Raw genomic sequence first — 25,957 nt, forward strand, 5'->3', positions numbered from 1 at the left:
AATAAGGTTCCTTATTGATATCATAAATAGAATCAAAAGACAAAAGCAAACAATACTTACATAGAATATTCGCAACACTGTTTTACTTTTATATTTTTTAAATTAAATATACATATAAATGTAAAATCAATGCAACTTTAGATTCTGAATAGAGACATTTGTAAATATTGAAAAACAGTTTCAACATTTATTTTAATATAATATAAAATATAATAATAATGTTGGTACCTATATGACGCCACTCGTGGGTTACACAATACTTAAGTAGGTACATCAAATAAATTGACACAATTTTATTGATATTCTTACAAATCGCGGTACATGCGATGTCTATGCACCTATTACTCTATGGAAAAGACCTTATTGGGCTTAGTCGGTCAATGTTACGTCACCTACGTTTAGGCGCTACGTAGGAAGAGATAGATAGAGGTCAGGCTGTTTGAAACTAATCGCTAACTCGAATTTTACATGCGTAGGTTTCTAACTATTGTTTTATGATATATTTGACATGCTCATTTAAAATTCGCCCATTGTCTGTTAGAAATTTCACTTCTGAAAGTTTTTTTCCTATTAAAGAAAAATACTGTAATTAAGTGAAAAAACCCCTGCAACTATACAGACGTAAACCGAGGTGACCCCAAAAAGTACCGTTTATACACATTTGTATGGAAAAAAATCAAACTCTAGCTACATATATAGTTTTTTTTAGCATTAGAAAAAAGGTAAACAATCTTGACGTGTCTTTTTATTGAAAAATACTTTTGAAAAATAAGTCACGTCAAATATGTAACAATTATGAATCATATACGACTATTTACGTTCTTTTGCTTTCATAAGTAATAGTTACTGATTTTTAAAAAGCGATTTTCAATTAAAAGACACTTTAAGATCGCGTCTTTTTCTAATGCTAAAAATAAGCTAGAAGAAGCGGCACCCCCTTATTTTATTACACTTATTATGTTGATAAAATACGCCAAGTTTCGTTACTTTTACTATCTCAACTACAAGGAGGTGCTCAACCACTTTGAAATTTGGTATGTTGTATGAAACCCAAAAAACAGGATTTATTATTCAGAATTTTATTTCAAATAAATAAAATAAAAATCGTTTATTTCAGATCATTGATCCATAGCGTTATTAGTAGGTATAAACTTAAAAACTATGTTAATTACTAAAAATAAAAGAACGAATGAAAACTATAATATAAAAATAAACTATAATATAAATATACAATTTAAGTATCTATTTTCACACTATTTGCACATGTGATATATTTTGAAGTAGAAAAACAATTTTATTTCTATTTTTTATATTTTTTTAAAAGTAAAATAAGATAAGATAAGATAACCATAAAAAATAGAAATAAACATGTTTTTTTACTTAATAACTTTCAAATCACACTTTAAAATAATGTGAAAACTACTAGGTACTTACATCATCATCCGTTTGTCCCGTATTACACTCGCGTGCAAAAGTATTGCATCACTTTGTATTTTTTCGTCCGCACCCAATATCTTTGTAATTCTATACCCGATTCTGAAAATGTTGGTATAAACTGAAAGCTTATAATGTAACGCATTAGAAAGATGGTAAATTCAATGAAATTTCGAATCTGAAGACTAAAAAAAATCAGGAAACTGAAAGTAGCCGCATAATGCTCCAAAAATAAATCAGGAAACTTAAGAATAAAAGTCATTTTTTTAATACAATGTCAATTGTTATTATTAAATAATACTTGTTATTCCCACCCACAGCCCTCCTTTCACAAACCAAGTGGTTTTTCATAGATCTAATAGATCTAATTAATTTTGTAATGTGATGATGAGGAATAGCGTCCCACTCCTCGAGCAAGGCTCCCTTCAGCTCCTCAACATTGACCAGGGCAAGATTCCGCTTCCAAACCCTCCTTTTTAGGTAGTCCCACACATAGAGTATATTGAATATTAGGGTATAGAGTTATCAGTCAAGGTTTTCGAATGCAGCGCCATCTATTGATAGTTCACTGCAACTTTTCAAATGTGTATATATCCATACCTATTAATACAGCTATACAAGCAGTGGCGGGCTTTTTAAATAGCTAAGGTTTGACGTTTGCGTTCTGAGTCCGTGCAAACGGAACCAGATCACATCAAGTGTGAACCTTCATTGTAGTCCTCGCCAGAAAACCGCTAACGAAGATCACACAATGATGTGACCTCGTTCAGTTTGCCCAGACCAGTAATTGAAAAACAATAAATGTGATTACAGTTTTATTTTTACATTACAAAATCAATGCTAATTGACAATATTCATTCATAATCATCGCTTTTAAGACAAGCTATCTATTAAAAGTATAGAAATAAGTAAAAACTTCTATCAATTTAGACTACACTCTTATGGAAAAACTTATTTAGCTCACTGTTCATCGATTGGAGCATTTCCTTCGTTTTAAATAATAGTTCCTCGTCATTTCTCGCATTCTGTCTTCTGTATCGAAGTCGGATCGCGTTCCTTTTAATATTTTATTTGTGTCTTTACACCAGTTATGTAGGAAAAACCTACAAGATAAGTCTATGATTTTGTTGGTAAGGGCACTTTTATGGTTAGCACATTGTAAACAATTAAAATTTACTACTGTGTTTACAGCATCTTCTAAATATTGTTTTATATTGACCATGTCACAGTCCGTTTTTAATATGTTCGTGACCACATCTTGAATATTAGAGAAACATTCAGCTAAAGCATCTGAAGGATATGATAAATATGATTTTCCTTTGTTAAATTCTTTTAATTTTATGTATCGGCTGCTTTTGTTACAATCGTAAAGGCAGCCGTTGCATGTCTTACAATCTTTGAATATAATTTTAGTTTTCCTTAATATATATCCTGTAACATACTCAATTTGAGCCAAAATTTTTACGTTAGCTTTCTTATTATTTATTCCCACCAAGACATGGTCACTGACATGATCAAAATTAATGTCATTTTTCTCCGGAGCGCGATAAAGTGCAGGTTTGTCAAAAAAGATCTTACTTAAAGACTTAAATCCACGTCCCTGGTCTTTCTCACAATTATATCCTGGAGAATGCAACGAATTTAAATTGTTGATTAACAATGCCGCGAAGGCAACCTCAAAATGTACACACGTCGGGTTGTTGCTTCTTGCACCATGGCTCCTCACACAGCCAAAAAAGTTTTCAAGTGGATCCTGGTTAAAGTGACGTAACCATATGGACTTTATCTCATGCTTTTGAAACAGCAGATTTTTTAAATATTCCAAATTTTCTAAGGTGCGTAGCCAGTTAGGCACGGTCGAAACATGACTTTTTCTGCGTCCTTGGGGTGTTACAAATGTCATTGTTTTTAAAACCTCTTTACTTTTCGTCCAAACACTCTGATGGCTTGATTTGGGTGTGAGTGGACCCAGTAAGTCTTTGCCAGGTCTTTTCTTTTCATTCATGAATCCTCCGTTGACAGAGTCGAATAATTCGTCAAAAAAAAGAATAACGTCGGCTGTTTCTTTGCTTGACGGATCTAGTATTCCTTTCTCTGAAAAATAGTGATAAGACTTATAGTGTCAGCGTTAAAAAATAACGTAAAATAAAGATGAAGTATCGACTATCGAGATGTAGCATACCTAAGTAAGAAAAGTTTAACTGGAAAATAATATTCTTGAAAAGTGTACGTCTAAGAACAAATTTTAATAGGATGCAATGTGTGATATCGGGAGCATATAAAAGATTTCTCATTTTCTTAATATAAGCTGCAGTGCTAAATCGTGACAGCGTAGGTGGATTGTCAGCAACGCTTAACCTTAGCCCTTACGTCATCTTGCACTAAAGCTTACGAATTGTCAGTTAATTAACGGGATCTGGTCAAAATACCGTTCGCAGTTTGATGCGTAGGAACTGAATAAAAAATAGTGTTACCTAGTGTAGCTGTGATGTGATAAATAAATTGAATATTGTTCATATTTACCTGCTAAATATCCCATATTGACAGCGACTGAACTGCTAAGTAATTGTGTTGCATATTTGACTTTCATTTTTGGCATTTTCTTTGGATCTACATGCAGTTCTGTTAACTTGGGCATTAACCTTATGCCTTTATAAGCTGGATTTTCCTCGTATAATTTAACGATGTGTTCCCACTTGGCAGTTTTTTTTTCGTTATCAATGGAACAAGTCAAATCTTTTGTGATTAAATTGTTCCTTATATTTTTTATAAGGTGAGGAGGGTCATACAGAGGTATTACTTCATCACCATCCACGTCAAACACGTAACCTGTCGAATTTTTATTTTCATGTTTCGTTTCTGCAATGAGTGCATTGATGGCACTCATATTTGATGAGCCTTGGTCACAGACAGTTGCGATCACGTGAAATCCACTGGATTTTAATTTTCTTATGTGGTCCTTTATGGCCTGCGCTAATTCGTGTTTCTCGGTGGCTCCACAACAAAAGCTGTAACTAATAGGCTGTTTATAATTTTTTGTGATGCCTCTTATCATAAATACTAGCACGTGGTCAGCGATTTTTTTGACCCTCCTTTTTCCGTTGTCAACAAATCCGACGATCATGTCTTTTTTTGAATTGTACTCAAAATGAGGTTTAATTGCCATCTCGTCGAATAATAAAATACACAGCCTTTCAGATATCGACATTTTTCTGGCCTTTTTTTTAAGATTTTCGAAAATGTTATCGTTTATACCGGCTTTTAAGGCTGCAGCGGATATCATCCTTGATAATGTGAGAGGCGATGGTAGTACAAAAATGTGCCTCAGCCATCTATACGCCTTAGGTCCTTGCTTATAAAGAGATAATGCCATTATTTTTTCTTGTTTTGTGAATCTCCTTCCCATTTTCTTTTTATTTATCTCTCTAAATTGCATCATGACAAATAGCAAAGCCATTGTGGTAAATTTACCGATGGCTTTCTGAAAAGCTGTGTTGGTTGAGAGAGACATAGCTTTTTTTAGTCTGACGGCATATTTGTCCTTCGTCTCGGTAAGTTTTTTTATATGTTTGGCCAAACTACTAGCTTCAGAGCAAAATTGTGGCGTGTAGGGTGGCTTATGATCTGAAATAAATTTTATAATATAAGTCGTGTAGGGTGGCTTATGATCTGAAATAAATTTTATAATATAATTAAATACTTAGAAGTATAGGAAGAAATACTTAGCAGTCTTAGCACTTATTCATAAGGTGTGACGTTCTCAATCAAAAGGTACCACATTGCCACTTGCCATAAGGACGCTGTGTCAGGTTATTCGTATAAAGATACAAGCAAATTTCGTCTTTATGGTAAGCGAAAAAGTGCTGAGGGTTAAGCATAGGGTAATATAAATAAAGAAAGTGTGGTAACTCCATACATCAATTTTCTAACAAAAACGCGCTTTATTTCACAGTCGACATGTAACGTCATAGTAGTGGAACTATCACTACCGCTATTTGACACCAGATGGCACGAGTGTCGCTACTGACGAAAAAATGTACTGCTAAAACAATTTACAACTAATATTAGAAGCAGAAGGAGTTGAAAATAGAGTTTCGAGTAATGCGGTCATAATATTAGCTGAAAATTGTTGAGCATTAGAGTATTTGTTCGCCGCGACATTTATTGTCGACTAGCAGTACTGATATAATCTTTACTTATACATATTACTCTATCTATGGTGTTAAGGTCGGCAACGCACATGTAACATCGCTGGAGTTGCAGGCGCCCATAGGCTACGGAGACTGCTTACAATCGGGCGGGCCGTATGCTTGTTTGACACCCACGGTCCGACGTAGTATAATAAAATGCATATATTATTTGTAAGAAACTTTACAGGTTTATTATCAAACTGACCTGAAGTTGAGGGCCGAGAAGCGTCGTGAGCAGCCGCATTTGTGATGTTGGTCAATGGGGCTCGGGGTACATGATCATCTTGCAATGGTTCTTGTATAATACTTGCAATTTTCAGCGATACCGTTTGCGTAGCCATTCCTGAAAATCATATATTTAACCAATTTAATACCTAAAGAATATTTGTTTTTTTGTAAAGTTAAGACGAAAGCGGAGGAACCGTGTGAAATCGCCTTTTCATACAAACGTAGTCCTCATTTGTGGCACCACTAGCACATACAGTAAACAAATCTCATTGACATTATCAATGACACATCATGCGTCACTAGGTCAATCACAAGGCCTACCCAGGGCCGTCTTAATCTATGCTGGGGCCCTTAGGCACATAATAATTTGGAGCCCTTTTGGAAAGTAAAGAAAGCAAAATTGAACTAACATTTTTCTACTATGACCTTCTATTTATTATGGGGTAGTCAAATATACTGTTACTGTCTGTCTTTCGGGGCCCCCTGAGAATGGGGGACCTGGACACGGGCCCCGTGTGCCCTTATGGTAAAGACGGTACTGGGCCTACAATCGAAATCGAAACACGACAATCGAAAGTTCGGTTTCTGCCTCTCTATCACTCTTGCTTATTCGATCGATAGAGAGGCAGATAAAGAAATTACGATTTTCGCGTTTCGCGGTATGCCACCTGTAAACAAACCGCCTTGGTGCATCAATGTCATAGTGAAAACTTGTCAAACAACTGTTTAAGGCCTAGTATGTATAAGTTACTTTATGATTTACTAAACAAATTAGTGCTGCACTCTGGCGGCAGAACATTGCAGTACATACTCCCTATTGGTCCACTACTTTTAGAGAAAATGGGCTGTGACAGACGGACAGATAGACGCACGAGTGATCCTATAAGGGTTCCGTATTTTTCCTTTGGAGGTACGGAACCCTAAAAATTGATATATGTGACGTTCCACGGCAAAAGGTACCTTATGGCGGCTGGCGGTTACGTCGCATAGCGCCGCAATAATATTGGGGCGGCGTTAATAAAAAACCTGGCAAGTGCGAGTCGGACTCGCGCACGAAGGGTTCCGTACCATAATGCAAAAAAAAAAAAACAAAAAAAAAAGCAAAAAAAAACGGTCACCCATCCAAGTACTGACCACTCCCGACGTTGCTTAACTTTGGTCAAAAATCACGTTTGTTGTATGGGAGCCCCATTTAAATCTTTATTTTATTCTGTTTTTAGTATTTGTTGTTATAGCGGCAACAGAAATACATCATCTGTGAAAATTTCAACTGTCTAGCTATCACGGTTCGTGAGATACAGCCTGGTGACAGACGGACGGACGGACGGACGGACGGACGGACGGACGGACGGACGGACGGACAGCGAAGTCTTAGTAATAGGGTCCCGTTTTACCCTTTGGGTACGGAACCCTAATAGCGTAAGCGCCAACCACCATAAGGTACCTTTATCCGTGGGACGTCACATATTATTGTAAGAAAATTAATAGGTATTCAAACTGACCTGAAGTTGAGGGCCGAGAAGTGTCATCACCACCCGCATTGTACTGATTCGTGATGTTGATCAGTGGGGCTCGGGGTCCATGATCATCTTGCAATGGTTGTTGGAAATTGCTTGCAATTTGCACCGATGCGGTTTGCGTAGCCATTCCTGAAAATTTAACAAATTTATTACAGAAATATTTATTCTTAAAAAGTGTTGTCATAAGTCATAACAATGAAAGACCAAAAGTTAAGTTAGAGGGCAACGGGTCTTTTTTTCTAAAACACCTTAAAATAATAGGTAGTACATGAAACTTAAGCCATATTTTAGAATAGTAAGTGATCTGTAATGTAAGTGAAGATTCCAATAAACAAGGCTTTTGATAAAAAACCTGCACTCAAATTAGTTCACCCGTTCGAGTGCTACATACATTGCCGCAGGCAGACATACAACTACATACACAGAGATAACTAACTACTACATACACATACACATTGAACTTATGACAGACCTTTTTTGTCATTGGGGGCTAATATTAACACTATGATATGTCCAATGTAATATGAACCCTAAATGTCACAACAATTAAATCGTACAAGTGTGCAATGCGGCTAAAATTGTGTATCTTACCTTTTAAATGCAGTGTTGGAACTGCAATAGCGCTGAGTCTTCCGCTTCGAGTAATAAATTTTTCCTCAAAGTGAATATGACACACTTTTCGGTACTTATGAATAAATTGGTTATCCAAAGGTAACACATCTCCACCAACAGAGTAAATCCAAGTACGAAACCGATCAGCCTCATTAATTGGGCAGGGAAATTTGTGAAGAATCACATTATCTAATCCTGAAAAAAAAAAGAAATGTATATGTATAATTACAGTAACACTAGTACAGACTTAAGTAGGTAGGTACACTATCAGAATGATCTTTAGATGTTCAATGAATACCTATATTAACTTAAATAAGTTAAAAAAATATCACATATGAAACTGCACTTAAGTCAAGGTAAGAAATGATAAAAACCTAGTGTTGATATTCTGTTCTTTAACAATGCTAAAGAAAAGCCTTCGAAGGACCCGGTCCTTAATAGGAAAATACCTCTACTCTATATAACTTATAACACTTATTTGGAAAAATACCCAGACTGCGTATATACTGATAGTGTTATATGTATTAAAGAAATATAATCTAAGTATTATTACATGTCAATAAAATACCATGCAGTGCTAATAAATCATGACAATTTTGTCAAAGTTATATTCGAAAACGCCAAGTTATATTGCACATGAAGTAGGCCTTACTGGGGTCATAGTTCCATATTTATATTTCAGGGTTAAATATTATTGCCCCACACTTGAAAATGAAAAATATTCATATGAATACTTACGCGTTTTACCGCAATTAGGTACACAACACATCGCACTGTTTCGAACCATTGTCGCAAATAACCAATCCAAGCAGCAAATCAGAGTCCGTTGAGCACACCAGGTATATTCACATAAAAACAGATTTATCAGAGTCCAGGGCAAGCGCAGTCGTATAAAATCACAAGAGAATCGTTTCAGAGCACTTTCAAGCATCGAGGATAACAAGAAAGTAAAATATTGAAATAAAAACGTTATGGCGGGTCTGTCAATAACGTTCCGTTCCTTTCATATTTATCTAAATTGTATCTTAAAATTTGTGCAAATTATGATTTTAAAATGGACTAATTTAAAGAAAAAACATTCAATGAATATTTTATTATTAGATATATGAACCAAAAATATTTTAACAGGCAAGCAATAAGTAAAACTAAATTATTATGTTATTTATTTTCTTTTGTTAATTGCGCATAACGAAAAAGATGGATGCGGCATCACAGATTATACAAGATTTGAAAGACTTATAAAATTGGTTTTCACGCCCTCTGTCGTTAAGTTTCCCAAGCATATCCGAGTACATCGGATTCAATACTTCTTTGAACTGAAAACACTGTGGTCCCACACGTGTTCAAAGGGGTTAAGGTCCGGGCTCATTGCTGGCCAGTCCATGGTGTCGATGCCCACTTCGAGAAGGTAGGCTGCGGTGGCCCTAGCGGTATGACACGGGACATTGTCCTGCATTAGGATGAACCCCTCATCAAAAATACCGGCATAAGGAACAACATGTTCCTCCAGGATATCAGTTATGTACTTGGCAGCGGTCAATCCACTGTCACAGCCCCCGCCAGGCACGAAAACCAGCTGTGGCCGCCCGTCGTAGGAAATGCCGCCCCAGAACATTACGGATCCACCGCCATAGCACATTGAGCGAACTGTTCTTCTGGCCTTCTGTAGACTCTTCCTCTTCGGTCACATCCATTCAAGCACATTCTGTACTCTTTCAAGAAGAGAACTGGGGTTCATTGCTCAATGGTCCAGTCCTTGTGATTTTCAGAAAACTCTCTTTAGGCTGTACGGTATCGCGCCAGCAATATGGGCCCCGCTGCGGGCCTTCTGGGTGTCAAGTTCGCTTTATTAAGTCTTCTTCTTATTGTCCACTCACTGGCAGCCACTCCTCGTACCTCACGCAGACGCTGCTGGATGGCAATGCTTTTATAGTGTCGATCTCGGAGAGATGTTGTGACAAAGAAGCGGTCGTCCCTCTCTTATGTACGCTTTCTGCGGCTGCTTCTTGGTCTTTAAGTAAAGGACCCAGTCCCGTGAAACCTCTGGTAAACTCTGCAAACTGTAGATTGGCTTAAATTGAGCTCGGCAGCTACTCAACGTTGGCTACGCCCCGCTTGCAGGGGCTGGACGATTTGGCGGACTTCAGCTTCAGGGGTTTCCATTTTTCCAGGTCTTCTTCACGGGAAAATACGCGGAAATATGTAACGATCGACTTCTGATAAGTGACTGATAACAACCCCTTCTCTACCCCCCGTTTTATAGGGGTCAAGGGCAGCGCAACTCGTGCGCGTGATAACGTGAAACCGCTCACAAATCGGGAAAATGCCGATAATTTGAAAAATACTGGGCCGATTTCCATGTTTTTTACACTTTTCGTAAAGCTGAAACTTCAAGGAACATTTAAATAATTTAGCGAAATTAACCAGTTTACAAATATATTGGGTACAGACGAAAAAATGCAAAGTGATGCAATACTTTTGCACGCGAGTGTATACTGTGACGCGGTGCGCTTTCCTACTTCCACATCAGTCTATCCTGGACATCGGTTTCCGCTAACCCACAGGTGTTTAAATCTTTGGCGATGACGTTACGCCACCGCTGCCTTGGTACTAGGTACTTACATAAAAAATTAAAAATAATAATTTATTTTTTTTGGATTTCATACAACTTTGAACAAAGTGTTTGAGCACCCCCTTGTAGTTGAGATAAGATAACAAAACTTGGCGTATTTTGACTATTTTGTCACCATAATAAGTGTAACAAAATGAGGGGGTGCCGCTTATCCTAGGAGTTTGAATTTTTCCCATACAAACGTGAACCACCCTAGGCTGCGTGGAGGAAAATTGGAGAGGCGTATGCCCAACAGTGGGCGCATACGGGCTGAAGAAGAAGAATCAAATACCACAATGTAACAAAACTCGTATTCTTACATTCTAAATGAGCCTGTATACTTAGTAGTGAGCTTGGCCTTTAAGTTTCTACGGTGCAAAGGTGCAATACTTATTGACTACCAAAAATCAATCATTCGCGTACCTACGTAATGTATCGTGAACCCGCGACCTCGCTACTTCGCCCGCGGAAGCACTCACCTAATATTCCAATTGCTTGCGCATGCGATGGCCAGTAGATTGTACCTGCTGTGACCTGATCAGCTAGGAATATTGCGAATATTGCGGCGATGATTGGCGGTTGTAAATTCTTACATGTGCTCGACTTTTGAAAACAGAAATCGTGACTACTTTGAAAAAAACTATCTTGTTCAGTTAATCAAAAGAAAAATGTAGTAACTATGTATGGGATGCATATCACGCATAGTGCATACAGAGTTACAGCGTTTTAACTTCGAGTGGAAGTGCGAGATACGAGATTTTTTCAAAGTAGTGACGAAATGAAAATCTGAAAACGATACATGAGGTTTTATTTTCTTTGAAAAACCACATCGCAAAAATGCCGACGTCTGGTGAGAGACATTTGTAGGTAAGTAATTTTGTTAAGACGAAACAGGAGCTGAGTTTTAAATATTTTAGGTAAATATACCCGTCTCGCTAACGGAAGCGGCACCTAAAAGTAGTGCGATAAGGACAAGGCGAAAAATCCTGCGTAAAAATCTCAAAAATCGAGGTTTCGTACTCCTCTGATTCCTCCTCCAAAACTTAACCAATCGTAACCAAATTTGGAAATCTAAATGATTATGAAATTATCTGTGTCGGACCGTTTTGCTTTTTTGGCTAATTGATATCAGTTTTGAATGCCACGCCTCTCATTGCGGCATAGTCAATTAGGCCATTTTGACCATTTTTGAAGGGCTCTAGCGCCTTAAAAAACAAAAATATCAAAAAAAACAAAACGGTCCGACACAGATATTGACAATATTAATCTGTGTTGAAAAAATCATTGCTCTAGCTTCAAAAACCACGGAGGAAAACGAGGAGTACGTTTGTATGGAGAAATGACCACTCCCGTTGGCTCTTAAGCTTTTATGAATACTTAACTCTATGGACGGATCTACCGCGACATAATTTCATTGTTTTTATCTTAAATCCATGAGGTTTTCTTTTCTTTGGCAAATCACATCGCAAAGATGCCGACGTCTGGTGAGAGACATTTGTAGGCAAGTAATTTTGTCAAGCTTTTATGAATACTTAACTCTACGAATGGATTTAATTTCATTGTTTTTATCTTAAATCCGGTTCAGTCTTTCAATCAGTTGCACCAGCTGTGGTCCCGGTCCCGGATATATCGCGGTAGACCCGTTCAGAACCTCATAGAATGAAAACGCGAGAGTTAAAAGTGTTATAAGCTTTTTTGAAGTTTATGAAACTGTATTTGTCTTTCAACAATCATCAACTACTTACTCATCGAGATTTTAACGAAATCAAATTCAATGGGGTTGTGTTATTTTATCATAGAGTTCCCACGACCAACTCTGATCTGCATTATCATATCAGCTCGGTGTTACCTGATCCTATAATATTTTATTAAATACCTACGCTAAAATTAAATTAAAATTAAAGGATATCCTTTTGAAAAAGATATACCTAGTCGGATAATTAACGCGTTGTGTAGGTAGATATACTCGTACTTGTACGACTGCAATAATTATTTCTCACAAAAAGTTTGTGGCACCGCAAGTTCGTATATGCAAAATAAAATGAGGAAATTTGTAAGCAAGGTCAGTATAGAATTGTTATAGAATTATTTGATGTCATACCTATATATGTGCCTGTACGATAAGCAGTAATAGACATTTAATGGTGGTGCTGCTGGGGAGTATGCTCTACAGCAGCACCACAATACATGTATTAAAGCTCACAACGAAGCTAGTGATATAGGTAGATATTTTTTAAACTAGTCTATAATTTTATAGACATTATGTAGATATTTTCATATGTACATATATTTATATTCAAAAAAGCTAAGGTGGTTCTGCTGCGGAGCATGACGTAGTTTTCAGTTTGTCTCTGATAATAAGGTGTTCTGTGGTTAACCGTTAAAAGCAAAACGGCAAACTAAAATTAAAATTGTTGTGACCACAACCAGTACAATTTCATTTATAAATGCAAAAGACTTAAAAAGTGATTCAGAAAAGTATTATATGCAAATGCATACACAGGGCACTTTAAATATATCCCTGTGACTAAGTGCTAACAGGTCACTCCACCGTATCGTACCTTATAAAGGAATCCAGTTTTTGCAGTCTGAACCTTGAATTGATTTTGAAACGTAAATCAACCGGGCAATTATATCGGACCTTTTTTAGGATTAATTGGCAGATCGTTAATATTGCACAGTATGTTTACATCAGTGGTTCCTAACCTGGGGGTAATTACCGCCGTGGGGGTAATTACCGCCGTGGGGGTAATTACCGCCATGGGGGTAAAACTGGTATTTCGCGGGGGTATATACTTAATAAGCTGACCTAATATAACAATACAACAAACGTACACCTTTTATTTTTTATTACCATTGGGAGGAGGGGTAAAATCAGGTTCCCTTGTTAGTCATAGGGGTGACCGGACTGAAAAGGTTAGGAACCACTGGTTTAAATCTACGTATAAAAGTAGCAAATCAATAAAAGAAGTAGATTAGGATTGTTATTAGAAGAAATTCAATCCCACGTACCTGTTGATCGTTCAATTTTGAACCTTAAATTCAAGGCGCTTAATTGATTATTCCATAGCTTCAGACTAAGCTAATCTAGCGTCTTAGCTACGCGATCAATCCCCCAATGAAATCTAAAATGATGGGGACAAAAAAACAGCTGTCACGGTACTAAGTATTTACTAAGTAATGGTCATAGATACACACAGCGGTTTTTAATTAATTAAAAAAGATCATGTTCGTGGCAGAAGTAATTTCCTACTCGTGTAGGTGTATAAAACAAATTAACTAAACAATATACGAATCTGTAAGTCAATAACAAATCGGCTTGATCACATACCTACATATTACACCTCGCCTGTAACTCGGCGTAAACCTACCAAATTTGTAATCTAAACAATTTGAGATCACAGAGACGGAGCGTCCACTGATATCAGATAAGAGAGGACAAACAAGCCACGGCAAATTTGTATAATCTGGTTTATTTTACATTTCGAAACGATTTTTAAGTAATGTGAGTAGGTGCCTAAAACCAACAATATCTGAGTGAGCTGTGGGTGTATTTCCATTCGGCCCCGCCGTGCACAGATGAAAATACGCGCATTCATTTCATATATTATGAATCATTCCCATCTGTCCCCGCCTCCTGTATGGCGGCGGTCACGTGGGGCGGGAACAAATGGGAATCCACCGAACTGTGGGCCAAAAGCACCACTGAGTGGCAGCCCAGCTCAAAACGATTTAAAAGACCATGTCGGCGATGGCGAAACGAGCTAGACTCCTTTTTAAAAATGGCCGAAGACTGCACAGAGCCGGCAGGAATGGAAAAAGTGGGCAAAGGCCTTTGCCCAGCAGTGGGACTACAAACAGTTATAAACAGCTAGCATTATTCGTTAATAACTCAATGAATGAACACAGCGAGGAATTTCTCATCAACAGAGTATCAACACTGGTTGCATCTGGATGAGACTCGATAGCTAACAATAACTATACTATAGCAATATGTTCAATTGACGATCTATTTACACAACATCCTTCTATCACTCTTATTTATTTGTTGACATTTGCAGTAGCAATGTCTTTAAGTCCGGAGGTCGCGGGTTCAAACCCCGGCTCGTAGGTACCAATGACTTTTTCGAAACTTATGTACGAAATATCATTTGAATTTGCCAGTTGCTTTTCGGTGAAGGAAAACATCGTGAGGAAACCGGACTGATCCCAATAAGACCTAGTTTCCGCTCTGTGTTGGTAGGTTAGATGGTAGTCGCTTTCGTAAAAACTAGTGCCTACGTCAAATCATGGGATTAGTTGTCAAGCGGACCCCAGGCTCCCATGAGTCGTGGTAAAATGCCGGGATAACGCAAGAAGGAAGGATTTGCAGCAGCAATGTCGCCCAGCAGTACTGAAGCAGCAATTCTGGTGCAGTCGGGATCCGAATGATCATGATGATGGATGGTAAGATCTTGAATACATACTAAAGAACCTCAGTTCACACTGATCTGTGTATTTTATTTGATTCCTATAAACAATAAATAGCTATTTGGTCAATAATTTTACTACTTAGGTATACTACACTGAAAAAAATATGATCTATCGAGCACACATTAAAGTGATTTCGTTAAGATTAACTGCTATAACAATATCAACTATACATTAGTTGTTCGTTCTCTCGTTCTCTATCGTTCGTTCGTACGTAACGTACAAACAGTAAACTTTACTGCTTGGTTCGATAGGCTCACATAGAACTGTTTAAAGCATTAAACGTTAATACAATTTGTACTAGTACTACACTGATAAAAATACACCTGTTTTTGCCTGTTTTTTGGACTTGTCAAAGGCATTTGATCTAGTAGACTATAATGCGCTGTGGAACAAGTTGCAGCATGAAACCACACTACCGCCAGAGGTCGTCTTGATGCTTCGCTACTGGTACGGCAATCAAAAGAACAGAGTAAGATGGGATGGGTCATATTCAGATGAATATGGGTTGGAGTGCGGGGTGAGGCAGGGGGGGCTAAGCTCGCCCCGGCTCTTCAATCTTTATATGAACCGGCTAATCGTTGAGCTCAGCAGCACTAATATCGGATGTCACGTTGGCGATATCTGTGTGAATAACATTAGTTACGCAGACGATATGGTGCTGCTGAGTCCATCGATTGGCGCGTTACGAAAACTGGTCGCAATGTGTGAGTCGTACGCTGTGACCCATGGACTCAAATATAATGCCAAAAAGAGCGAGACGATTATTTTTAAGGCAGGGTCAAAGACCTATACGGACGCTCCTGGTATCTCGCTCGGTGGCACACCTCTGAACAGGGTGCAAAAGGTGAAGTATTTGGGTCACTGGGTCACGGAGGACTTAAAAGATAATTGTGACGTGGAGAGGGAGCGCAGGTCGCTGTCTGTCCGTTGTAATATGTTGGCTCGCAGGTTCGCAAGATGCTCACAGCCTGTGAAAATTACATTGTTCAAGGCATATTGCCAATCTTTTTATACATGCGGTCTGTGGGTCAACTTTACGCAGCGGGCATATAGCGACTTGCGAGTCCAATATAACAACGCGTTTAGGGTTCTGTTGGGGTTGCCGCGGCACTGTAGTGCGTCGGGCATGTTTGCGGAGGCGCGGACCGACGATTTTGCTGCCATAATGCGCAAGCGGTGCGCCTCCCTGCTAGCCCGAGTTCGCTGCAGCACCAACGGGCTCCTGAGCGCGTTCGCGGACCGCTGGGATTCCGCGCTGATGCGGAGATGGACACAGCTCCATGTATCGCGCTCCACGTAGGTAGGTTATAAGTTTTATTTGTTAAATTTTATTTATGTTGTTTTGCACTAACACTAAATTTAAGTAGTATAAACTTGTTACTAACATAATATGGGACTAGTCCTGAAATAAATATTATTCATTCATTCATTCATTCATTCATTCAATTTCAATTGTTTTAAACGATTTTTGAAGTGAAAACTTCTTTAACGGCGCTGTGCACTTTTTGTGATGGGGAAAAAATGTTAAACTCGCGACAGGTAAAATTCGTAAGACGTAAGACGGACACGTGACCTGATCGAAAAACTGTTACAATGTCATTGACTTTTTCTTTATTGATTTAAATGCCATCTAGTGAGTTTCCCTCTAACTGGTACTAATATAACTCGAGTACTAACAGTGATGCGCTTAGGAGTTTCAAGTAATGCTACGAAATAACGCTAGATGGCGTTAACCTCAATTATACATAGTGCTGCAGACATTTTGCACTAGATGGCGCTGTTATTAATATTTTTGAAGTGAAAACTGAGTTTTCACTTCTGCCGGCACTCCCGGAGTGCAACCCGTTGTTTATTTTCTCATTGTAGTAGGTTCAAAGCATTTTCCTGAACAACCCTATTTAGCTACAAAACTCCACAATGATTATACATATAAATGTAACTAATTCTATATTTAAATGCATTTTAAGTATTTTAACTCATAGTCCTTTCCTTTATGCAACAGTCGAGTAAAAAGTAAAATTTAATATTAAGATAATCACAGCATTTCTCTAACGAACCATTTTAATACAAAGGCAGAAGACAATGCCCGTTGATTGCACGATCTCCCCGTTTTATTACGATGACCAAGTAGTATGCTTATGCACGGAGCAATGTTTAAATTGTCCAAATTACCTATATTGTTAATGTCAGTCACTTTCTAATGCAACGAGTATATTGTGGTCCAAGCAGGGACCCAATACCGGTATATTTTTCAAACAAATAAACCGGTATTCAATTTCCGTATCACGGTTGTTTATGTAGGTATATTTATGCACTAAATATGGGTAATGTGATCAATCATTATGCTTATATAAATACTATTCTATAATATCAAAGAAATGTTGTGAAAGGAATGAGATATTGTGATTTTTAGTTATACCGGTAACGGTCCCTGGGTCCAAGTGACGAGACGTAATCAACACAGCACGTATATACAATCAGTAAAATATTTAGTTTAGCACCCCTGCATACAATAGGTATTAGTACACACACAAAATAAAAAATTGAAGATATCCTACCCTACCTATACCTACCTATGGAAAATAAAATAACGTGTATTGACAATTACGAGTATTACAGGATTGCTATCTTGCTAGCTATCACGTAATTTGTAGAGATGCACCTGATATTCGGTTACTATCCGGTATCCAGCCTACCCGCCATAATTGTAATATCCGGTCGGATACCGGATAGTGACCTACTATCCGGCCGGATACCGGATAGTAACATTGCTTGATTTCGGAGTACCTAAACAAAATTGGATTTAAGAAACAGTCACGGTCATAATCTTACTCGATATTATTTTAAAACAACTCACAACATCCCACTCACTTGCACGCGCACTTATTTCGAACCTAGAAATGACTGCCCGATTCGAACTTTAAGATACGTCTATTAATAGATCTAGAAACGATATGGATTAGATGTGTCAGTGTCAAAAGTGACGTTTCTTCAAACGTATCATACGAAACAGGTCAAAACCCACACAATGCCCACTTGAAAAACCGAACGTAGGTATAGTTCCGCCGGCCGAATATTCGGCGGCCGGCTACCGGATATTCGGCCGATGGGCAGGCCGAATATCCGGTATCCGGCCAAACAACTATCCGTTGCATCTCTAGTAATTTGTGGCTGATATCGAGGGTTATTTTTTGGATCTTACAGAATTTTTAAAATGTCATGCCATTCCTACTCAGAATCATGAGACTCATTTACGCTAAGATCTTATATAAAGTTGTTTTATGTTATTTAAAACGTAATTTTATATTGTCAACAAAAAAACTTTCAAGATTGTATTAAATACCTTCAATTTTACTGTTTATATGTATAGTTTCTGCAGCTCTGAACTCAGTCACAGAATAAATAATAGTACTAGGACTACTACGGTACAGAAGACTCACTCTTTAACAAAACGCGTCTGTTACGATCAGCACAGATATGGCCGCTAGGTGGCGACAGCGCCACGCGCGGCTTATGGCTAGCCACCAACGGAACGGATGTACTTTTAGCTACCTGTTGCAAAGCGACGAAATCGCGGAGTGAGCCACGCCTGGCTCAGTGTAGTGATCCAAAAGACTCGAACCTTTTAGATCTTTTTTTAGGGCTCGCGTCATCTCTTGCTTGACGCCTAAAAGGCGAGCCCTAAAAAAGAGCTAAAAGGCTCGAGTCTTTTGGATCACTAGCTCAGTGCAAACATCAAATTCAAACCAATAACTCAAACTTACATTTTTACATCAAATTATTTTTGGCACTCTGTCCGTGTCCATATTTAATACCTTGACTAATACTGTAGGTTATAATTTTTTGTAAGATGATATCATTTCGTTCTCATTCGCCCGTGCATTTTGCTCGTGTCAATACATGTACAGACATTATTTTAGAAATAATTTTGAATTCAACGTAAAATTGGCCTCTTTTTCTTCACTTGCACCACGCGTTCATGACTATTGAATGCAGTGACTAGACAATTTAGTATTGTTCTACGCTAGGGCGATACACCGATACGGGCCCCATTGACGGTCAGTATGTGACCCCTCCTAAATACATCGGGGTAACGTAATCTCGTTACTATGTTTTTGGACATGCCAGAGGGCGCATTTCATGGAGAAATTTGAAACAATAAAGGGGCCCACTGAATAACAGTCCGCCGGACGGAATCGGCCTGTCAGTTAAAACAAAAAGTTTACAGTTCCGAACAACTGACAGGCAGATATCATCCGGCGGACTGTTAATCAGTGGGCCCCTTAAGGGCTAGTTAGTGGCCAGTTACATACAACAAACCGCGTGTTACCGTTAAAACGTTAATTAAAAGTTTATTTGTGTGGAAAGTTTCATAATTCACTTATATGTGACGTTAATCAGTCAGTTGAGTGTGGTTGGTGCAGCTGGCCCTAAATTCAGGACATACATGTTAGAGTAGTTAGCCCTAGTTACTGACGATTTACATGAAAAAAAAAACCGGGAAAATGCTTGTATCTGCTATCTATACGACGATTTCAACGTTTAACCATATTTTGTGAGACAAAATAACATAGACGCAAGTCATCACGCAGATGATGCACAATACCAAGACTGTAAATAAATGCAGTCTCCTAAAACCAAAGTCAAGTTCTTAATTAGAAATCGGACAGGCTCACACTATGTTTTAGGCATTTGCCGCGATTGCAGATTGCAGAGGACGCTGATTCGATTCCAGGTCAGGTTTTCCGTTGTATATAACATTTATTTCGGTTTACACTATGTTACTTAAATTATTTCAATCTAGATGACTAATTTTCATGTTATGTGTAGTATCAATCGATCAGGTTTGTCTTTAGGATCAAAAGTCTATATGGGACCCATTGCATTAAAGCAATACAAAAGTCAGAAATGATAGTCAAAGTCCGACAAGCGAAACGCTCCTAACAAAACGATAAGTGAACGTGACGTCAAGGTCACTCTTGAAGTATGGACAAAACAAGAAAACTGTGTTTTTGTCGGTCAAATATTGCGGTTATGTATATAGTTGCTGTACAATCTTTTTTTGGATAAAATGTAAGGAATCGAATGGTATCCTTACTAATTTCCTTTTTGGAAGTTAAAATAACGTATATTTTGAAACTTTCAGGTCCTATATTTTTATATTATGTCCATATATTATTTTAATATCCACATAAATTGCTCATTTGCAATCTATTTTACTAGATTTTGTTATAAATCAACATGTGTCATCATCCCTATTGCAATACCTGGCCTCTTACCAACTCTATTAGCCTGCCACTACATCAACGGAATTCTGCCCCATCTCGATTCCCCGTATCGATTCGAGACTCCGTTGCCGATTCGGCGAAGCGATCAAACGCTGTTTATTTTAGAAACGGGACGCAATGTCGGATTTACTGCTAAATACTGCTCATAAACCTGTGAACTGGTCTACTTTTTCACATTTAGGATATTGGGTTTAAAATGTATTAAATGTATCCTTTCGTGCGTTTATGTAACATGGTAAAAAGGTAACATTGATACTGAAAATAAACGCTTCGATTTGAATTTTGGTCTATGAAACTTTGGATGACAAGAGATGTTAAATTTTAGGTTTTGGTTAAACTTATAAAAGGTACAGTCATCTGCAATTATATGTTACTCTTCGAAGGCCGCAAAAATATGTGACACGCTCTTATAGATCCACAAATAAGATCGTGTCAGATATTTTTACGGCCTTCGTTGTGTTACATATTTTTACAGTACATATATTATTTATTTATTTATTTATTTAAAATTTAAGTCAGGCAACAAGGCCCATATTATAAATACCTTACCGACTAACATACATATATATTTTATAAACTTAAAAACTAAACACTATTTATGCGACAAAACGGCGTGGCTCCGTTGAATCGGCTGTTCTTGTGTCGGATTCGGCAGTTTGCCCGGGAACCTCCGAAACACGACACCTTTCGGCCAGAAGTCGGCGCACTCGATGGTCTCCTGCAGCGGTCGCGGCACGCGCACCACAAAAGAGTTGAAGTGCATTATGGTCCCACTGTCCCACACTAGTGCGGGAAACAGCACTTTCCGCGCGTATTCCTCTTTTCCGCACTTGTATCGTAAATAACTAACTATTGCAGGCGACTGTTCGAAAATTATACTCTATCCCGACGCTATTTCAATTTTCGATGGGCAATAAATTCACAAAAGTAACATGAAAACGAAAACGAAAACGAAAAGGTATGGCTAGTTTTCCTAGCCATTTAAAATCAAGGGGCCCACAGATTACCAGTTCGCCGGACGATATCAGCCTGTCAGTTGTTCGATGCAGTCAAATTTTGCATTTCACTGACAAGCTGATATCGTCCGGCGAACTGGTAATCAGTGGGCCCCTTAAGACTCGTTCATTATTTATTTTACATTAATTAGTAAATCTAATAAAAAAATGTATCTGTTGTAACTGCTTCCGAACATTGTGTTATCATTACACCACTAATGATACTCGCATTAGCCCTTTCGGAACGAGCCCATTAATTACAAGATGCACATACGATACAAGTATACTTAATGTTAATGTATGTACATATAAGCGCAATGTCTTACCAATACTTGTTACGTCGAAAGAATGCGGCTTTATGTGTGATATTACATTTGCTTTCACACTCGTGAGTCGAAACTTGGTCGAAACCATCCAGTATAAGCTTAGTTCTGAGCCTACCGATACCGCCAACATCGCCAAAATATCTGCCTTTCTTCCGGTCTTGCATATTCAGTGATAGAGAGGCAGATAACGCTTTGCGATTTTTCGATATAGCCCCTCTGATTCGGCATAAACCGTGTTTAGAATACGATTTTTTTTTTTCAGATGTAAAAGGAGTAGGTACTTACTTAGGACCTTAGGTAGTACCCTCAGGAAGGCAGGATACACGAGAAATAGGGCCCGAGAAACGTGGGCAAGACCGGCATATAAAACGTATTGTTGAGAAGACCGTCATACTCATAGGGCAAGAACTCTTGTATACGTAACAGCCAGAAGGGAAGAGCTTGACTCCTTCTGTTCTACCGACCTTCTTTAAGTGGAGTATATGTATTACAAACGTAGACCTAGTTAAAAGCGACGAAAGAGCTTGTAGACGGTCTTTTCCTATAGGCGGTCCTCTCAACATTGACTCTAGTCTAAATGCGGTTTTATATCTATGATACTTAGTTACTCTTACGATGGTTTGACTAGTAAGCGACATAACCATCAAATAAACAACCAAACATGCAACGTGTTATCAATATATTAAGGTTGAAATTCAATTGACAAGAACGCGGGGTGATGTATGCGTTCAATATACATGAAATTACAAATTCAACCAATTTAATGCAACAATCACTATCTGCATAACTTAGATTGGGTTACATAGATAATAACGAAGTGAATTAATTCCTATTAGCTTCGTAATAGGGATGTTTATCTAGTTTATAGAGCTCTGTCGATTGCATAGCACTTGTAAATTCGTACGTAAATGTGACAGGGAGGCAACACGACGAACGTGGTTCGCGGTAGGCCCTCATGATTAGGGTTGAAAATTCTCGAAAAAATCTAATGGTTTTTTTTTTCAGGACGTTTTGAAATTTTCGTTTTTTTCCGTATTTTCCAGTTTTTTTGGGAAAGAACTGAAACTTTTTTGAACTGACAACACCGTCAAAGTCAATAGACATTTTCACAAACGATCGCCAGCCAGTATGTAGATAACAAAACACGACTAAGCAGGTGTAGTTACCTAAACCAAAAAGAATAGATAGTATAGAGGGGTCCTGTCATTGTAAATTTTGTAGTCACTGTAAATTTACTGCCATCTATCGACACACGACTAAAACTCAAAATGAAAACGTATAAAGTTATCAAAAAATGTATATATGTATATGGATAAATGATTTTATTATTTTTATATCATTTTGATCCATGTTCCTTCATTAATATCTATGTGTTAAAATTGTTAAATATGAAACGGTGTCGTCACGCCATCTAGCCGAGGATAGGCTAAAGGTGTGTGCGCCATCTATTCGAGAATGACTTTTGCTTCAATTCCGAGGCACGTTTTTTCCTTAGACTTTATTCGTCTTATACGAAGTTAGATATGTCTTTGCCTAAACTATGGATTAAATATAAATGGAAAAATTCACAAGTTCTTTTCAAAGTGCGTTTTTTTTAGATTTTTGTTTTTTTTTCGGAAAATTATATAAACCAAGTGACATTGTTTTTTTCCGAATAAAACTTAAAAAAACATGGTTTTTTCAACCCTACTCATGATGGTAAAATGGGTTTTATAATCGTAGTAATACATAGTTTCGATTAAGAGAACATAAAACAGTGTTTTGGTAGATATGGGAAATGTAACTTTATTAGAATTTTTTTATAGTGTCATTCATGTTAGGTTCTCATACATTAGGGTTTAGGGTAGCTTAAATAAACGAGATGATTCCGAAAACCGTAAATATCTAGTGAACTAGTATTCTCAGTCAATTACATACCTCATCATCATCATCATCATTCAGCCTATATACGTCCCACTGCTGGGCACAGGCCTCCTCTCACTCGCAAGAGGGCTTAGGCTATAGTCCCCACGCTGGCCCAATGCGGATTGGGGACTTCACATACACCTTTGAATTTCTTCGCGGATGTATGCAGGTTTCCTCACGATGTTTTCCTTCACCGAAAAGCAAGTGGTAAATATCAAATGATATTTCGTACATAAGTTCCGAAAAACTCATTGGTACGAGCCAGGATTTGAACCCGCGACCTCCGGATTGAAAGTCGGACGTCATATCCACTCGGCCACCACCGCTTCCATACACCGATTACACACCTATATTATATAATATATTATTACTTATGTACTCTTGCAAAAGTAATCAAGACGCCTTTGTACCTTTATACAGTCGACGTCAAAGATATCTTTACACTTTTAAACCTTATGCCTTTGTAATAAGGCGAAAAATGTAAACATATCTTTGACGTCGACTGTATCTGACGTGTTTTTGTTTACTGTTGACCACTGCTTGAAAATCAAATTTGATGTGCATAGGTACTTCGTATTTTTATGCATTATATGAGGTAAATACCTTTAATCGAGCAATTCTTGTATATTTATTTATTTATATATTTCGGGGATCTCGGAAACTGCTCTGACGATTTCAATTAAATTTGCTATATATGGGGGTTTTAGGGATCGAAAAATCGATGTAGCAAGGTCTTATCTCTGAGAAAATATGTGCCGAGATGCATAGAAAGTACGTTATGTAGACGTTAGCGTATATGTCAGTGACTCGTGGTAAGGGTACAGATCTGCCTTTCTAGTCGGTTCAAAAACGGCCGTCCTTGCCAAGGACGCATTCCCGAGTAACAGTTAGCTCAAACAGGCATTTTGGTCGATGACATCACTGTACCGCATTCAGTTATCCCAATATCACGCACAAAACGTCGTAACTATCTTAAAGCTCCTGCTTACATAAGACCTTCTTAAAGTAAGTTGTTATGTCAGACCTACAATCCATTTCCAACCGTATTATTATAGATTTAAGATTGAATATCATATGTAGACAGGGCCGCTGCAATTGGTTCTTTGTATTTAAGTCCACAATCTGTCGTGGGTTGTGGAATGAAACGAAACATATTGACCGCATACAAAAACATATGTACTACAGTATTTATATTCTTAATATCTTAAAGACCTGTGCACACCGGCTTACGTGTGCGTGCGCTAAAATGTTGGAGCCGCACACGCACACGTCACGCAAGCGGTGTGCCGTCTATTATAAGGATCTGTATACTACAACGCCGCACGCGCAAGTGCACGTCACGCACACGCAGCCGGTGTGCACAGACCTTAACTGTTCATTGGCGGACCTTGTATCTTTGCAATAAAGGTTTAAGATTGTCAGTTAGTTGTTTGGACGACGATACAGTTGGTGCCCCAACTACCTATCCACTTTTCTGTTAAACGTAAACGTATTCAAGTAAATTCGTATGTCTATGAGTCTCTTTTTAGAACTATCCGACGGTTTTCAGCATTGCCCGAATACACCATACATCTTGGCAAAGTGGCTATAGTTGGGGCACTTACTGAACATATACTACATGTAAAGTGTCATTCTATGGAACTTGCTAACTATGTAAACAAACCGCCATATTGAAATTGTCACTGAATGATGATTTCAATATGGCGGTTTCTTTACATAGTTAGCAAGTTCCATAGAATGACACTTTAGGCTATCTATGAAGATACACATTATTATTTGATCATGTAATGTTTTCATCTACCCTCAACTGGCTTAAGGTACCATTTCAGGGTAGATTTTGTTTACTTTTATTTAAATACCTAAAGATACAGATAAGAAGACAACTTCAAAGACAAATGGTATGTTATTTTTCTTATTTTATTACATGGTGCGGTCAGACTGAGTGCAGTACGCACTTTGTTCTTAGTTGTTGTGCATCGACAAATGTGATGGTGACCTTGTAATGTCCTGGCCAGGGTAATAAAATAAGAGGAAAACAACTTTGCCTACATCTATACTCTATATCTTTAGTTCTTTAGGTACTTAAATAAAAGTAAACCAATGTACACTTTCGGATAGATATAACATTTATTGATTAACCAACCAAATACGAAACCGCCTGGATCTGTCACTGAACGACCTGACTTTAACCTACATTATTTGATCATGTAATGTTTTCATCTACCCACAACTGGCTTAAGAAGCCATTTGAGGGTAGATTTTGTTTTTTAGAATGTTGCAGATTGCAGATGTGTCTATGTAGGTATTTTTGTGGAATACAGAAGCGCTTGACACACCTTCCGAAATTTAGTAACTGACGGACAGGGACGCAGCAA

At 37.9% G+C, this 25,957-nt stretch overlaps 2 protein-coding genes across 2 annotated transcripts in view; one reads left to right on the forward strand and one right to left on the reverse strand.

Moving 5' to 3' along the window:
* LOC134801874 (pleckstrin homology-like domain family B member 1) overlaps window positions 1-25,957 on the reverse strand; it is a 75,664-nt gene that overhangs the window by 38,960 nt on the left and 10,747 nt on the right. The window lies entirely within an intron of this gene.
* Window positions 15,721-16,368, forward strand: LOC134801743 (uncharacterized). The gene has a single exon (XM_063774340.1). The coding sequence runs from the start codon at window positions 15,721-15,723 to the stop codon at window positions 16,366-16,368; it is 648 nt and encodes a 215-aa protein (XP_063630410.1).

The sequence above is a fragment of the Cydia splendana genome, chromosome 23 (genome assembly GCF_910591565.1).
Source record: "Cydia splendana chromosome 23, ilCydSple1.2, whole genome shotgun sequence".
Taxonomy (NCBI): Eukaryota; Metazoa; Arthropoda; class Insecta; order Lepidoptera; family Tortricidae; genus Cydia; species Cydia splendana.